The following is an 18,309-nucleotide window of genomic DNA, read 5'->3' as shown; positions in this document are numbered from 1 at the left end:
GCTTTTGTTTAAATTGCTTCTATTTATTTATATAATTCCTGCCCCACCTTTTAGGCCAAGACCAAGCAAACACTAATGTTCAGAACAGGACCAAACTGGGATGACCCCCCCCCTCTCTCTCTGCAAATCTATAAGAATGGGATAGGCTCCAATTTTAAACAAATGCACATTTATTGCACAAGTAACTTAGATCCCCCAAACCTCTTCTGAAACCTGGATATTTTCTTGCTTCAACATGACTTGTATTTAAAAATACCGGCTCTACATTCTATGTAAGAAATTGGCAGTTGACCTAGAGAAGAGCAAAAGGATTCATCCCATTCTTTGATCTGTTTGGAATCTGCAACATGTTAACAGGAACATTAGCTGAACATTGTACCAGCTGGGTGCTGTTAGGCATTCACATTAAAAAGAGTCAATCTTCAGAGATCATTAACTACACTCAGCTCGTATAGCAACCAGAGAGAGACAAAGAGAGACTCAATTTTGAATCTATTTAGTTTTACCCTTTGCCAATGTTATGTAGCCTGCCCAGGTATGTGTATCTCACAAGGCACAATGTGAAATCTAGGCCCAATTTAACAAATGCTACAGCTCTTTATTTAACTATTTTAAAGCTTTGGAAAAGAGATCACATCGAGGGAGGTGCCAAAGGGGTGTGCTCTGACCTTTTCCAGTTTCTGTACACATGCAGAAAGCAAAACGAAAAGGCACAGCAAGATTCAGCTGGGATAAAATAGGCTGGAGGAAGCAAGGGTCGGGGCGAGAGGAAGAGAGAAAGACACTGTCATGTGTAGGAAGCCACGAGGAGTGCAAATGTTGGAGAAGAAATTAAAGTAAGCACTGAATCAAAACAAAAGCCTTAAGGGGAAACACAAAACATTACGAGAAAACCAACCCCAGTCCGTAAAGTTATTAGAGTAAGTACACATGCTATCAAGAGCAAACTGTTTCGATCTGTTTCATTTCTTGCTCTGTTCCCCTTCAACTATAATGTCAAGTCAAGCATGTACAGGATTGATACAACGGCATATTCAGCTATTAGTGCATTCAAACACTGGTTCAGCTGGTTGATTATAAGCTTCTGCTTGGATTCTCAGCCAGCAAATGGCACCATCCATGCCCACTACATGCAGGCTCTGTGTGTAAGGGAGGGGGGTCCCTACTGGGATCCACTTCCCCACTGCTGTCACCAGTCAATGGAAGACATCCCTGATCTCACGTAAAAGGATTCAGTGTGTGGCCAAGTTCTATGCTCCCCGCGGGCCAAACTCACAATATTGTTGCACGCCACTCCAAACTCCGAGTGGCAAAAGGGGTGCCTGGCCTTTCTCATGGTTTGTTTCCCTTGAAATGAAGGACAATGGAGGCTATGGTATCTTTAGGATATATGGTTTTGTTTACACATACACACAACCTGAGCACAGAATGGAGGGGGCTCACAGCATTAAAAACCAAACATATTTGCCTTTCCAGGGATGCTCTGAGTCACCACTTCGGGTTCAGCACAGAGCAGGCACATAGCTGCCAAGTTATCCCTTTTTTTAAGGGATTTTCCCTTCTGCTGAATAGGCTTCCTCGCGAGAAAAGGGAAAACTTGGCAGCTATGAGCAGGCATGTCTCTCCAGTCACCAGAACCAGCCAAAACTCTCCCTCACACACAGTGCCCCTTGGCTTATTATTCTCCATCCTAGGATGACATGGCATGCAGCCAGGTGAGCTGGGAAAAGGCCCACCCATTTCTCTCTATAGCAACAGAGCAACCTCTTTGGACATGAAAATGGCAGTACTTAACTGCCCAGCCAAGAATTGGTTTGGCTGGTTCACCAGGTTTGCTCTTATGCATTCTTTCCCCACTCCCAAAATTGTAAAAATGTAAGAGCCACCATTGTCCCCTTCCTTCACCTGTTCACCTCCAGGGCATGGAAGGGAAAATATGGTAGCAGGAGGAGATTGGGGCAGGGAGAGAAGTGAGCTGGAATTCTGGATGTTGCCCATATGAATCAGCAGAACTGGAAGTATCTAAATTCTTGCATAAGTATTTCTAGGGCTTCCCTTGCCAGGCAGTTTATCATCATTATCATTTATTTCCCCAAACATTAGAGTCTTTCTATGCATTGAAAAAGTATTGCTGTTGCAACCTCATAACATATCCAGGCTCCATTCTATGCTGAGTCTATTCCTCTATTTTTTTTATTGTGATGTTCTTTACTACGTTCAGCAATCTTTTGAATTCTGTTTTATACTGAGTTTCTACTCCTCATGTCTTAATGGCCTTTAAAATGCTTGCTGCATTTATTGCTACGTTGCTTCTGTAGCCCCAGGGCATACATTAATTTCTCTTTGAACACTTTCCATTTACCTCTATCGATTTCTCTCATTTGATTTCACCCAAGCAGTTTCCCTAGTCTTTGCTTCTTTTTTTGTTGCAGAATTTTCCCATGGAATGAGCTCACTTTTGCATTATTGCCATATCTGGAGACTGCTTCGCACAACCATTGTTTTGAGCTGATTTTTCAATTCATGCTCTGCTCCAAGTACAGGCTTCACATTTATGTAGTACTAGGGGCTGCCAGACCTGCTCCTGCTGCTTGCCAAGACTGCCTACCCCCACCAAACTTCCTACCCTCCTTGCCAACCCTCACCCCTCCTTTTACATCTCACCTGAATCCCCATCACCTCACAGCTCCTCTGTGTCCCCCCCCACCCCTTCTTTATTCAAACTTCTGGTGCTGTTTAAAACCACCATTTAAAAACCTGCCTTTTCTTTTTCTCCCTCTCACCCTGCCTTTATGCAAATCCTCTCATGTAGACTGTGTGACGACAGTCTTACATTTTTATGTATATAGGCAGGGCCGTCTTTAGCATATGCGCTGCCAGAGTGCAAAGATCTGCCCAGCGCCCCATCACTGTAAGTGATGAAATTAAAATGTGCCATTGTGAATGGCAAGTGCTGCTGCTAGTGCGGCAGGTCTTTGGTAAATGAGCACACAAAGTCGAAAGTCCTTTAGTGAAACAGTAGGTATACACATTTTGGTAATACCTAGGTATATAAGTATTTTGTTTTTCTAGCTTGGTCAAAAGTATTTATTATTTAATAACAGGTAGATAGTTAAGAGCTTAGGCAGCTTCAGTGACAGGTGCCTGGTGCCCCCCCAGAATTTGGTGCCCAGGTGCCCCGCACCCCTTGCACCCCCAGGTAAAGACGGCCCTGTATATAGGAAGAAAAGGGGGGGGTTGTAGTGATGGCAAGCTCCCCAGAGACTCAAGTCAAGTTGACTTGGAACAAGTTTTTCTCCCACCACACAAAATTGGGAATTAGGTCAGCAATCCAAACAAGTGTGTGCCAAACATTTCCAGGCACTCCAAGCACCCATCACACCCTCCATTGTCATCTTTCCCTGCTCACACAATGCCCCAACAAACCTCACTCATGGCAGGAAAAGTAGCAGTGGCAGAGATGACTGGCATTTGGAACGGAATGGAGACTGGATATATTTTTAATGAGCAAAGCTTTCACCAAAACTGCTCCCTCCCCAGTGATTGACCCAAGTGGACAGTCATTCAGATACTGCAGGGCACTTAGCAAACAAACTTAAAGGGATTTTTGACTGGCAGATTACATAGGATGACTGGCTGGTGCAATAATGCACCATAAAATCAAGGGCGATGAGAGGGCACATCAAGAAGATGTTGACAAGAGGAATAGTGAGCAACACCCAAAGGCTGTGCTACGAAGGATGGCAGTATAAATAGGACCCAAAGAAGCACTCTCTGGAACTGAACATCCCAGCATCCTTATTCCAGCAATGCCTCTGGAAAGTGCAGAAGGTGCAAGGGTAACCAGCTGACCTCTTGTTTGTCTCCAGCATAAGCTACTCGAGGGAAAACTGCCTCTGAAGAGCTAAGAGCTGCTAATAGACCTGCCATCCATTATTTTGTCTAGCAAAGAAAATCCTATCGAGAAGAACATCCCATCACATACAGTGGTACTTACTCCCAGGTAAATGCACATGAACTGCAGCCAAAACTGAAAGTAGGTTGGCTTTGTGTTTTTTTTTTAAAAAAATAACTCAGCTCTGCTTGCCACATTTTATGATTGCACGCTCTGCAAATTTATTACATGTTGTACAAACACCTGCAATTTTATTACATGTTGTACACACACCTGCAAATTTATTACATGTTACACAGACACCTGGCACTCTTGTTTGGGTGTGACTTCCCATATAAACCTGACACTTGCCTCTTTCAGGTTACTGAGAGTCCTTCTTTAAAATCTGAATTTTACAAAGTGTGCCAAAGGTGGTCTTCAAATGACTGTTGGACAAAGCAAGTGACTTTGGCATGCTGGAGCTTTCTGAACCAAATAAAAGGCAACAGTTGAAAGTATCTGTTAAATGTTAGGTCACTCCAAGGCACCTGCTTCTTTCCCCCAAAGCAAACAGGCAGGAGTGTGGCTTCGCACTCGGAATACTAATGCCGCCTTTATGCTCATCATCACCATACAAAGCCCTTCAGAACCAGCACCGGCTTCCTCTAGAAGCTGCAGTGCATACCTGAAAATGCAGTCATTTATTAATTTGTTGCAGTACTCGAGGAGAGAAGGGGGAAGCACCCTGCATAATACTGAAAGGTTGAAGTTGCTCCAGTGTGGATTTTTAACATTTGGCATTTTAAAGGCTGGAGGTGGGCATGAATGCAGCATGAGATCAAAACACCCATTTTCTAACTTGGACTGCATCCAGTTCTGCAGCTGACATTTTGAAATACGGTACGTCTGTATTTCCAGAGGTAGCAAGGTGATGCTATGCCTAAAGAGGGGAGAGGGAGAGGTCCAAAAGAGGTCTCCATCAAAAATACAAGGAACACGGCACCTCTGTCACAGTCTCAGAAATAAGAGTTGGAGTTCACCAAAAGGCACTGTGAAATATTTAAACTTTTCTCTCTAGGAGCCTCCTGGTTTTTCATACTGCTGATCTCTAAAATGCTGAGTTATGTTTTGGTCTAAGTTATTAAAAAACATTCATTGCCAAGCCCTTTGTATCCTCACAGGGCTACAAGATGACAGCAGCAAGACCAATGCAAACAGATGGAATTAAAAGTTATTTTTGGAGGCAAGAGCATCTTAAATAGGCCTGCTTAAGCTTTCAGAGGCACAGAGTCTTCTCTCAGCTCTTCCATACAGAACAGCTGAGCTGGAGGGGGTGATCCTTCCTTCCTGACTCATCTAGTGATCAACCTGGTGTCTGGGGAGGGGGCAATATGTACCCCCATTAAACTGTTAGGCTGGGGAGAGGCCATACCCCACTGCTGTGTCTACATTAAAGGAAACACTAAAGGAACATGATGGAGAAAATCTTCACACACCTTATATTTCTTCATGTGAAAGCAACATTAAGGTACTAGTAGGGGGGCACCAGAGTGTCCAGATATGGCAAGCAAAGGCACATTTTACCCTTCTGTTTTATTGACCTTGAACCACCATGGCTCTTTTAACATAGTCATGTTGGATTCCGCAATGCCAACAAATAAATACAGTACAGTGAACAATCTTTCCGTTTGATGTCCCTATTTGAAGAACCACAGAAGTTGCCCCAATGAACGAACAATGTTTCATACGCCAAGGGTAACCAATGTGGTGCCCTCAGGAAGTGGAAGACTACAACTCCCACAATCCCCTGTGACAATTGGCCATGCTGGATGGGGCTGATGGGAGTTGGGAGTCTAACAAAACCTGGAGGGCAGCAACCGTGTTTCTCTGAAAATAAGACACCGTCTTATATTTATTTTTCCTCAAAAAAAGCACACACTGTGGATTATTTTCAGGGGATTTTCCCCTCCTTCTCCTGCTGCGGCTGGCATTGCTGCTGCGCCTATCACTATGTCTTATTTTCGGGGTATGGCTTATATTCCTTCAATGCTTAAAAATCCTGCTACGGCTTATTTTATGACTACGTCTTATTTTCAGAGAAACAGGGGAGCTGGCTACCTGCCCTTGGCCTTCACATTGAAACCCCATGGGCAAGCTTGTTTTTCTTTCATCATTGGCCTGAGAGTGAAGCTGTGGATTTTTGAGTTTCACACTTAACTAAGAATTCCTTCTCACCAGTGAAGCATTTCACGCTTTGAGAATAGCTCAAGACCTCAATGCATCAGAACCTCACAAACCCCACCCAGAGCTGCTCAGCAGTGCAACAGGGACAGAGAACAAAAGGCAAGTATTTATTAGTTGTTTTCTGAACAAATAGTTCCAGTAGGTGGAATTTCCCCTTATACACGAAACCTGTGTCTCAGTACCTGGGCTTAATTCGGTAATAAGCACACAAGGCACAGAGGTCCCTTGAAAATAAAATAAGCAACTTGAATGTCAGGAGTACCCAATAGCCTGTGATGGTAGAAGACTGAAATGGATGAATGGATGGATGGATGGATCCTTCCTTCCTTCCTTCCTTCCTTCCTTCCTTCCTTCCTTCCTTCCTTCCTTCCTTCCTTCCTTCCTTTCCTTTTTCTTTGCAAAAGTTTCTAAAAGAGCTGTTTTCAGATCATATCTAACGATGCTTCCAACTTTGGGCCTTGTTATAATCAGCGGAGGATTTGGGGCTGCGGCACACCATATGAGGAAACATTGTTGCCCGTAATGAGTGGTTCCCGATTTTATTTGACACAAAGCATAAAGTAGCTCACTATTTAAGGGGGCAGCCTTAGGTGGCAAAGTCAGACAAGTGCAATTGCCTTATCATATGTCACTATGGGGCAACCAAAAAATGCCAAACAACAAACAGGTTTGCTAGATTTCCCAGGGAGGAACTCAGACAGCTCTTATCAGGCATTGCTAAACAGGCAAGCAAGCAAACAAGCAAACAAACAGCAAAATAATTGCATTGCTTGGAGGTACCTAGCATTATTGACTTAACATTAATCAGAAAGACTTAAGCTTTCATTTTTCAAATGTTGTCCATTGGTTAATTGTGTGCAATATGTATCAGGGGTGAACCACAAGATACTAAAGTAGAAATTTCAGCAACCTTTTAAAGCCGGTGCGAGAAGCTTCCAAGAGAGTGGGGGCAAAACAATGCACATTTCCAGCAAGGAAATTACTGTAGTGGCCAACCAAGATCAAGCAAGACCAACAAAGTCACAATTCCTTGAAGAAGCTTGTGCATCAGGGCAAGCAGGGCTGATTCTGTCCCAAAATCAGGCCTGAACCCAGACTGAAACAGATAATCAGTTTCCTCCAAAAGTGCTTGCAACTGGACTGCTACCACACTCTCAAGCACTTCCCTTCCCTTGAAGGGAGTATTTGTGACCGGGTACCAGTTGACAAGGACTTCAGGGTCCAGATTGGGGTGGCTTCTTTAAAATTGGTTGCACTACTGACTCCCTTCAAAGTGCCAGGTTCTCCCACCACCATCACAGACTCACCTGGCCACCCCACCTCCCTTGGCTACTAGAATTAGTCGTGATGGCTAGGAGTCAAGGAAGATCTCATCAACATACAGACATCCCACAAAATCAGGCAAGTTGCTGTGTCAGACACCTCATCTGGCTCCGTAACAGCAGTAGCATTTGACTCAACGTGGAGATGTGCGATTTTATCCTCAAAATGTAGTCTTTCTACTGCCTATAGCAAGAGCAGAAGATTTGTGCCCTACACCCAGCATCATTCCAGAGGTATTTGGGGTGGTGGAGGAATGCTGAGAAGGGAACTGAGAAGAGCCCCACTCCCACACAGAGCTCTGTGAGAGGCAGAAGAAAATTCACAGCATGAAAACTGGCAATGCAGCACAATTGTATCTTGTGTGCAATTAACTTGTGTGATTTCAAACTTGCACCGCTGAAAGCCAGCTGGTTGAAATTGCACCAATTAAATGAACGCAAGATGGAGAAGAAGAAGAAGCGTTTGGATTTGATATCCTGCTTTATCACTACCCGAAGGAGTCTCAAAGCGGCTAACATTCTCCTTTCCCCTCCTCCCCCACAACAGACACCCTGTGAGGTGAGTGGGGCTGAGAGACTTCAAAGAAGTGTGACTAGCCCAAGGTCACCCAGCAGCTGCATGCGGAGGAGCAGAGACACGAACCCGGTTCCCTAGATTACGAGTCTACCGCTCTTAACCACTACACCACACTGGCTCTCCCAGTGCAGAAAGAACTTTGAAGCTCTCTGCCTTGCTTACTGGGCAAGTCCCACTCGGCATGTGGGCTCTGGGATGCTCTCGTGAGATCTAAACATCTGTGTACCCACAAGATTTCGTGAAGGCATCCCAGAGTCCACACTCTGAGCAGAACATGTCTGATAAGCTCTCTGCCCCACTGTGGGTGCAGTGGGGTGGGGCGTATGGCCTGCTTGGCATGCCGGTTCCAGAGGGTAAGGGGCACTTGCAATCCTCAGACAGTAGCATGCATGCCATCTATGAGTTCCTCACTGTGCTATCTCTTTGCTTTCTGCCCCTAGTTACAGAATTAAGACCCCTGGCCTGGCTTTAGAACAAGTGCATCCAAACCCTCAGAATTCACACCAAGCTAGTTTGATAGGTTGAAGGCAGAGTAGGAGGGGGTACCACAGGAACGGCTGCATTTTCCAGGCTTCCATAATTCCTGGTATATATGCACACCTTCAAGTGATTCAAAAACATGCGCTGACAGGCTACTTCTATGGCTGCCTCTTTCAGTCCCACCCCTTGACACAGCTGTTGCTTTTGCTTACCCAGAATAATCCCATTGGGTTCTTCAGGGGGCTGCCACACAATCCGGACAGAGGTCAGCTTCACCTCGGGGAACACCATCCGCACTGGAGAGCCTGGGGCTAAAAAGACCAAGAGAACAGCCATTAGATAGGGCCTGGCAGGTATGAACTTATCCCAATTTCTTTTGTGTGCAAGAGGTCCCAGGTGCAATTCTTAGCTGCGCATCCTGTTCAAAAATTGATATTACCTGCCTAATCTACCTTTGACTTATCAAATAGCTTAAACATGGTTTTGGTTGCAAGAGGTTACTAACACTGCAGGATTTCATAGGAAAAAGCTCTACCAAGGATGGGTATCTCTACTAGCCTTTGTATGACGTGGTATGGAATCTCAGGGAGAAAGGATCTAAACTGGTGCCTTTGGATCAAGGGTCTGGATAAACTAAGGCAAGTGAGAAAGCTTTGGACTTGTGCAAAACTGGTCTTAGACCGGAAGAGACTTACAAAATTAAAAATTAAAAATTCAGTGGATCTGAAGAAGTGTGCATGCACACGAAAGCTCACACCAATGACAAACTTAGTTGGTCTCTAAGGTGCTACTGGAAGGATTTTTATTTTTTTAAAATCCCTTGCAACATAAAAAGCTTGCTGTCTTTCGGGGTCAACTTAGCCATCAGTTCTTGTTATATTGCAGCTACTGACTTCATATGTTTTATTGCATTAGTAAATATATTTATGATGATGTTTTGATAAACTAGGGTTGACCTCAGAGGGGACAATCAGGCTGGAGCCTATATAATGGGACATCTGTATGCCAATCAGATTCTGAAAAGCATTTCATAACTCTGGTTATAACATATCGCTTCATATGCTGAATTTTTCCTTGAGAGGTTAAGCAGGTTTCTTACGTCGTTACACAGTTGCCGAAGCTGAGTCATATTCTCCAACCATGTAGCTAACTCCCAATTTGCCTTCCAATTTCACATAGGCATCTGGGAACCTCTGTTTGGCCATAAGCATCAGAGGGGGAGAAGACAGCAGGCAGGCAGCTGAATTACCTCTATCAAGGTCACCAGGGGGAGCTAATGATAATTTGCAAATCCAGAGGTACTGATGTTCACCCCCTTAAGCTGAAATCCCACCTCTGCTCTCCCCTATGATGCTTTTAATTAAATTGATCAGGAAGGAATCAAGCAGGCTTATGTCAGGAGTGCGGGGCTGGAAGAACAAATAGCAGCATTTGACAACAGGTAATGCAGGAAGGAAGAGGACAAGATGCTTGTTACATGGCAGTTAGCTATTTGTTTATCCAATGGATTTGTAGCCAGCGAATGGTATATATGACATTATCCTGCTTTATTCCCCTCCCCCTGCCAGCCCATAACTCTGAGAGGTATTAACTTCTTTTAAAGAGCAGCCTGCCCCAACATGGGCTGTGTTCACACAGCGCTTGATTCCATTTCCCTGGTGCTTCCCTAACTGTTGATTTCTACATTACACCTGAGCTTTCATGTGATGTAAAAAGCCACTTCTGAAATCTGGTGGAATACTGTATAGCACATGTTTAATGCTCACAACCAGTGCTTTTTTGGGGGGGTACACAGGGGTATGCATACCCCTAAACATTTTGTGAATCTAAGTTTGGCCGCATTTCAATATGAGTAGGAAAATGAGAGTACCCATAAACAATTTTTTAAAGAAAAAAAGCACTGCTCCTAACTCTGCTCTCTAGCCAGCCCAGACTATTCTCTGCAGCACCTCTTTAATATCATCATCATCCTCTTTATGTTGCTCTTCTTCCAAGCTAGGCAGCTTCCAACATTTAAGAACAAAATCATAAAATACACAGTAATAAAAATAAGCCAGGGTCGGGGGGGGGGGGGCGCAATGGTCAAAATACATTAAAACCTAATTTAGAACCAGCCTTGAAACAATCTGTTCTGACAGCAGCCCTGTGAACAGCATCGTCTCCTGCTTAGTTTCCAAAGGGCTCTGTGAACAGGTCTTAGCCTGCTGGCAGAAGGATAACTGGGAGGGAGTCCGGTTAGCATCTCTTGGGAGGGAATCCCACAATACGGGGGCAGAAAAGGCTCTTTCCCTCATGTCACCACCAGCTGGGACTGAGAGAAAGTGCTCAGCCAAGGATCTTGGCAGCCATGCAGGTTCATAGAGTGGGAAACGATCTTTCGGATAGCCTGGGCCCAACCATACAACAAGCAGGCATTGAGTTGCTGGCTGCCTTTAAAAACTGCTGTCCTTTGAATGACTTTTTGGACTGGACTGATTATTCACAGTGTGGTGCGCTATATATATATATATCAATGTTATTTTTCTTTCATTTGACCTCTTTTCTCCTCAAACCATTTGATTTTTCTCAGATTGTGGGTTCCTTAGGGACCGAATTATTAAAACGTAGGGGAAATGCTGCTATAAAGCTGCTCTAAGCTCATGGGATAGCAAGCCAGCCAATAGATAATGATAAAAAGAGGAATATTGTCAGAATTTTAGGGGGAGAAACATTCAATAAGAGCTGACAGAAAAATGCTTGGGGCTTCCCCTCTGCCAGCCTGAATTCTCCCCCACCCCCTGCTCCGTTTAGCCAACCCCTGCTTCCCCCCCCCCCCAGCATCCAGGCTTAGCAGAAGTGGGCAACTGGTCTCCAGAAGCTCTGAAGGTGAGCCCTAAAGCCATGCACCCCCTGACCATCCATGTGGCTAATGAATACTGTACACATTCCTTCCATCAGACCCCAGAAAGCCTCTCGTCCTTTCAATATGTCAAACCCTAAACGGGAATTCTCAGGCTTACAGATAGTGCTGCCGAGTAGAACAATACAATGTTCATGCACTAATTTCACAAAAGGTCATTTTATTATTCTTTTGTTCAAGGTTGGTCTAGGCACGCTCTTGGGACAGGAAACACCACATCGTGCTCACATTCAATCACAGCAAGGTTTGTTTATCACGTCCCATTATCCCACAGCTTTTTTTTTATTACTATGATTGGATTTCTGTAGGAGTTCATAATTGGGCTGTAAAAATTTGCTTCAGGCTGGAACTGGCTATAAAATATCAGGTTTTAGAGTGAAACAATCTTTTTGTCAATTACTGGGAGGAGGGGGGGGGAAATAGACTGCAATTTTGGGGAGCAGGTTCTCAGCTAGAAACTAATAGGACTGTGCCTCTTTACATTAGGGGAGGAGCCGGTTCTTTGAGATTAAAAATGGAATCCACCTGATTAGCTGCTGATATGCACCCCCCCAAAAAAAGCTAGAAGGTTCTATCAATCCACATACACTTACCATCGTCCTTAGTTCGCTCGATGACCGGAGGGGAGCTGGGGATCCCGTCTCCAATGCGTGTGAATGCCAGCACCTGAATCTCATAAAGCACATATTTCCGCAAACCAGCTAGAAGGATGGAAAGGGTGTGGTTCCCTCTCACTACTTGGCTGCTTAATTTGCTTTCCACATCTTTGGGCTTGAACAAAATCTGAAGTGGGGGGGGGGAGAAGAGCATGATAAATACATATAGAATGATATGAAAAGGATAGGGAGCGGCTCCCCACAAGCAGCAAGGCATTCCAGGAACAATAGAATCATAGAATCATAGAGTTGGAAGAGACCACAAGGGCCATCCAGTCCAACCCCCTGCCGAGCAGGGAACACCATCAAAGCATTCCTGACATATGCCTGTCAAGCCTCTGCTTAAAGACCTCCAAAGAAGGAGACTCCACCACACTCCTTGGTAGCAAATTCCACTGCCGAACAGCTCTTACTGTCAGGGACAGCAACAACAATGTTATTGTACCCTACTCATCTGACTTGGTTGCCCCAGCTACGCTGGCTGGCTTCCAACAGAATAGAAAAACACAGAACAAAACACCAAACATTAAAAGCTTCCTGCCACAGGCAGATGTCTATGGAAAGTCATATAATTGTGCATCTCTTTGGCATCCGATGGGAAGGCATTCTATAGAGTGGGTGCAACTACCGAGAAGGTCCTCTGCCTGGTTTCCGGTAACTTCGCTATTTGTCAGAAGAGAGAACTGGGGACATATGTTTGCAACCCTATGTACTAATGGCTAACCTCTTGCCAATTCCTATGTAGTCAAATCAGGGGGGTATCAGCAGGCTTGGGAGAATGCCAAGATTTGCAGAAGTATCAAAGAGCATTACAAAAAAAAACCTTGGAAGGAGGAAAAACCAAAAAGAGGTCTATGAGGTATGCTGAGCGGTATTGCCATGCTGAGTGTCTGTTGAAGGGAAAACCAGAGACGGGGAGTGGAGAAATGAGGAGAGCATGGCTGGCTGAACAAGAACACACCACTATATAATAATAATAATAATAATAATAATAATAATAATAATAATAATAATAATATTTTATTTATACCCTGCCCATCTGGCTGGGTTTCCCCAGCCACTCTGGGCGGCTTCCAACAGAAAAATGAAATAAAACAATTAAACATTCAAAGCCTCCCTAAACAGGGCTGCCTTCATATGTCTTCTAAAAATCTGGTAGCTGTTTTTCTCTTTGACATCTGATGGGAGGGCGTTCCACAGGACAGGTGCCACCACAGAGAAGGCCCTCTGCCTAATTCCCTGCAACTTGGCTTCTCGCAACGAGGGAACCACCAGAAGGCCCTCGGTGCTGGACCTCAGTGTCCGGGCAGAACGATGGGGGTGGAGACGCTCCTTCAGGTATACTGGACCGAGGCCATTTAGAGCTTTAAAGGTCAGCACCAACACTTTGAACTGTGCTCGGAAACGTACTGGGAGCCAATGTAGATCTTTCAAGACCGGTGTTATGTGGTCTCGGTGGCCGCTCCCAGTCACCAGTCTAGCAGCCGCATTCTGGATTAGTTGTAGTTTCCGGGTCACCTTCAAAGGTAGCCCCATGTAGAGCGCATTGCAGTAGTCCAAGCGGGAGATAACCAGAGCATGCATCACTCTGGCGAGACAGTCTGCAGGCAGGTAGGGTCTCATCCTGCGTACCAGATGGAGCTGATAGACAGCTGCCCTGGACACAGAATTGACCTGTGCCTCCATGGACAGCTGTGAGTCCAGAATGACTCCCAGGCCGCGCACCTGGTCCTTCAGGGGCACAGTTACCCCATTCAGGACCAGGGAGTCCTCCACACCTGCCCGCCTCCTGTCCCCCACAAACAGTACTTCTGTCTTGTCAGGATTCAACCTCAATCTGTTAGCCGCCACCCATCCTCTAACCGCCTCCAGGCACTCACACAGGACCTTCACTCAGCAATGTTTGTTGTGGGCCCCACTTCCTAGTTGCAAAGTCAGAAGCATGTTTGCATTGGGTCAGACTATGATAGGGTGTTCAGCAGCAGCAGCAGCTCCCCCAAAAGCAAACAACATGTCCTTCGAGTCCCCATCAAGACTTCTCTGCTGGGTTAAATTCCTCTGCTGACTACAACCCCAAATCTGCAGTGCTCCTCTGTAGCCAGGCAGACACAGAAAGAACACTGGTATCTCTCTCTCACACACAAACAAACACACCTGCCCTGCCAGCCCCAACAAACATGCAGCAATGGGTTAGTCTTGTCAGGTAGATGGTAGTTGCCATCCATAAACAAGCAACCAACTTAGCATCTCCTAGTCACTGGTGCATGTTAGCAAGACGTCAAAGGTATTAGCTAGACAGTACACGAGAGACAAGGTAAAGTCTTTAATAACTCGCATGTATGCTGTATTGTATGCCGAACACTGAATGTTCAAACTGCAGTCTTCTGAGTAACTCAAACTGATAACCTGTCCTGCGAAGTGAACCTTTTCAGTCTGCTCATTTGTATCTGTACGGAGATCTCACTACTGATAGCTTAACTGATGTAGCACAGAATATGCTGTGCGACAGGATTCTCTTCAGCTCGTTGTGTTTCAGTCTGACATCAGTAGCAATCCCTAAATTCCTTAGAAGGGAACCTTTCAGCTAAAATACAGAAGATCTGCAAAGGATTGTAACTCTGGGATACACCTTACAGCACTTAGTTCAGCTGCCGGGACTTTAATACCTCAATATTTACTAGTACATAGATAACAACAAAATCAAGTAAAAACAACATATTGCTTCTCCAAAGGCATAAAAGACTCAGCAGCGCTTGGGAAGATCTACCTTGTATCCAAGGATGAGCCCGTTCTGTTCTGGTTCAGGGACAGCCGCCCAGGTCAAGAGGATCTGAGTGGAACTCACAGCTTCAGCCGACACATTCTCTGGGGGAGCCGAAGGAACTGCAAATGTCCAGATTTAAGAGACGTTAGAAGCTGACAAAATCCATTCGCTCATCATCTAGGATTTGCCCAGTCATCTCCGATGGGCACAGAGCACATTGAACTGCACCAGTGCTAGAAAATGAGATTTGAAAGCTAGGCGCTAAATGGCACCTTAAACCTAGGTTGTGGGCGTCACAACTGAATGTCTAGGCGTGCTTTTTTATAACAAGAATACAAAGCTGAAAATGAATGAACTGCAACTAAAATCTTATGTTCATTTTTCACATGGTCTTGTCCTCATCTGAAGACTGCAAAAAACCAAGCCATGCTTCCCCTGCGCACCCCCTAATATTCTTAAGAGGAACTCTTCTCCAGTTTTCAGAGAGTGGCTGGAAGTGGGGAGGCAGAAAAAGGTCCTCCTTTCCCTCAACTGCGCAGTTTTAACCTGAAATGTTAGGTGCAGGACTGTGGAGAGCTGAGAAACTGCTTGTGCTAATGATATTCCCTTTCGCAAAACGCGCCTAGAACAATGGGAGTTTTGAATGCTGAACTGCACCTAGAATCTGTTGGGGATGCACTCACCACCTGAGGGTAGCAAGGACAGAGCTACTACTTAGTCTTTCCATGTCACCTGAATATAGTTTGTCTGCTGTAATTTATTTGGCCTATCATGTTGTTTTATATCGTTTTCAATAGTATTGTCAACCACCTTGGAGATCAATCTTTGGTCAAAGGGTTGGATTAAAAATATTTTAAATGAATGAACAACAACAGAATTCAATCCAGTATCCTGAATCAAAATGCTTCTTCCTCTTTACTTGAACAGTTTCTGTCTACCTTGTGCAGACCATTGTTAATTAATACCAACTGCCAGGCATACGTAATCTACACTATTTTGTAGATAATGTGGATTTCCCTGCTCATAATTGTCCAAGATGCCAATAGGGATAGCATGAAGAAAAAGAATGTGTTTCTTCAATAAAGTAAACCAGCAACCTCAGGATCCATAGTCTGGATCCAGAGCCAAGGACCCTCTCCTGGACCATTTCAGTAAGCCACCGCAAGGAAGTGTCTCCAATTCTTCATCATGCACTTTCTGGAAGTAGTTCTCCCCCATAGCCTCTCAGACACTCAAAAGTTCTTCCCAGAAACTCCCTGGGTTTCTAGCATCCAGCATCTCACCTTCACCATCACACATTCCCATATGAACCGACGCGGCCCCTGCTATCATCATTTCAGGCCCATCTTAGTGTGCCTCCTCCACACAAGGTCAGGAAGGTGGCAAAGCAAGAATGGGTGGTTCTCCGCTTGTGGAATGCTCTCCCCAGAGGGGCTCGCCTGGCACCTTCATTACCTGTCTTTAGGCACTAGGCAGAAATATTTCTCTGCCAGGTGTTCAGCAGATTAACATTCTATGGCTTATAAAATGTGTTTGGGGTGAGGGGTTATTTGTGCTTTTTCTTGTTCTTGTTTTTATTGTGCATTTTGTGTTGGACTAGATGACCATTAGCATACCTTCCAACTCTGCAATTCAATGATTCTACAATTCTATGATTTCGTTCTCAGCCAGGCAAGCATCTTGCCTGACCCTTTTAAAAAGCTACCTAAGCTTTTGGGGTTCCTAACAGACCTCAGTGCTTGGTATGTGACATGGCCTAAGTAAGTATGTGGCTTTTTTATTTTGTAAGAGAGAGAGAGAGAGAGAGAGAGAGAGAGAGAGAGAGAGAGAGAGAGAGAACAAAACAAATACACCCCCACTTTAAAGCCAAGTTGGCAATTTAAAGGTCACAACAGAATTACTGTCACTAACTTTCACCAGACAGGGATAAACCCGATGTATTTTCCCTGCATTACTTCCTCCCCACCCCGCCCCCCCAGCCCAAGCTCCTTTAGGCAAAGTTAACACCATTCAGTTAACACGATTAGATTTGGAGGCTGCTTTAAAGGTCTTGACGGAGATTTTTAAATTTTATTTAGCTTCTTATGCCTCACCCCCTACTCCACATGCACACACTAATGTCTATAGGGCACAGTTTCTCAAAGAGCACGATGCAGCTGCCAAGCTTCAGAGACCATTGGAGGGAGGGAGGGAACTTCTAAAGGCCTTTTGAGGTGATTGTTGGAGGAGAGAGAAATAGGCTTTATTCTCAGTGCTGAAGCTACACTAGTGCCGTTCCGGAAGCAATTGTGGGGATCCATAGATTTATGAATGAACCCAGCACCAAACTAATGCATAGGTTCCTGGGGGTGGTTCTGTCCTCTTCTGCTCCCTCCTACCCTCTCCACTTAACTTCCTTCTCCAGGGCTCATTGATGGGAAGGGAGCCTGTGGCATCACCAGAAAGGTGCCCCTATGTCTCAGGTTTGGGCCCTGAAATCTCAGAGTCTCAAATGCTCCTGAGCAGGCAAGCCTCAGTCCCCATTTCTCTTCATCCAGCATTGAGTCTATAGCTACTATTTTCATGTTCCTCTGAAGCAGGGCCGGCTCTAGGTAGACCCCCAGTGGCGCGGTGCACCAGGGGGCTGGGCTGGTAGGCAGGGCGCCGCACGGCAAAGCCACGCAGAAAACATTCTACACCCTGTGAGGGTGGGGGCGCTGGAGCAATCTCCGCCCCTCAGCACCAGGGCGTGCGACCTGCTTGGAACTGCCCTGCTCTGAAGGAAGGAAAAGGAAGCTCCACCCTGTACTTCTGCAGGCTCCAGGTTATAACTACAGCAGTTTCTCTGTTAGCAATTAGCTGGGGCATGAGAAATGGAGCAACTCTGCTTTTGCTGGCGATATAGTTTTGTCTTCCCTGCTCCCCCTGCTTCTCCCAATGCTGGATTCCCCCCCCCCCATCTTCTCCTAGATTTATCCTCCACAAGGATATAATTATGTTAAAGGAATATAGATTGCCGGGAGCCACAAATGTCTTTGGACGGCTGCCACAGCCTTATCCGTAGATCTTCACAAAGCTCTACTCCCACATGAATCACTTCATAGGGCACGAGAAAGAGGTGTGCCAGATTTCGGTGTAAAGAAAACCAGCCGTTTTCCAAGCCGCTCTTGCTCAGATATTCACTTGTTTGATTTTGCCATGCAAGGAGGGAATGATTTCTTTATTTTGATGAATAGCTTTCTTCTCTGGTTCAGAAACCAAAGCATCTCTTTCACTCCATCCCCCAACACCAATACTCTAGATGGTTCACAAGAGGCTGAGGCGGCCTTCACATCTTCTTCTTTTTTAAAAGATGTGTATAATGAAGGATCACTGCTAGGGGGAGTCTAAGCCCCAACGATGCAGAGAATGTGGTTTTTCTTCCAAGCTAAGGCCACTTAAGGCATGCATTTAAATGATCAAAAAGGTGGCGATTGTGCGGAGGTCCTAGTATGAGCAGATAAGATCTGACATT

General features: G+C 45.2%; 1 protein-coding gene across 4 annotated transcripts in view; it reads right to left on the bottom strand.

Annotated features, from left to right (window-relative positions):
- SDK1 (sidekick cell adhesion molecule 1) overlaps positions 1 to 18,309 on the bottom strand; it is a 584,684-nt gene that overhangs the window by 85,235 nt on the left and 481,140 nt on the right. For all 4 annotated transcript variants that reach the window (XM_035130977.2, XM_035130978.2, XM_035130979.2 and 1 more), the window contains exons 26-28: positions 14,820 to 14,935; positions 11,990 to 12,179; positions 8,710 to 8,808 (exon numbers count right to left, since the gene is read on the bottom strand). In XM_035130977.2, coding sequence (XP_034986868.2) covers positions 8,710 to 8,808; positions 11,990 to 12,179; positions 14,820 to 14,935 — 405 coding nt within the window. The remainder of the gene's footprint in view (positions 1 to 8,709; positions 8,809 to 11,989; positions 12,180 to 14,819; positions 14,936 to 18,309) is intronic.

This window comes from Zootoca vivipara, chromosome 14, assembly GCF_963506605.1.
Source record: "Zootoca vivipara chromosome 14, rZooViv1.1, whole genome shotgun sequence".
Taxonomy (NCBI): Eukaryota; Metazoa; Chordata; class Lepidosauria; order Squamata; family Lacertidae; genus Zootoca; species Zootoca vivipara.
The sequence above is the reverse complement of the archived record's forward strand: the minus strand, read 5'-3'. Positions and strand labels throughout refer to the sequence as shown.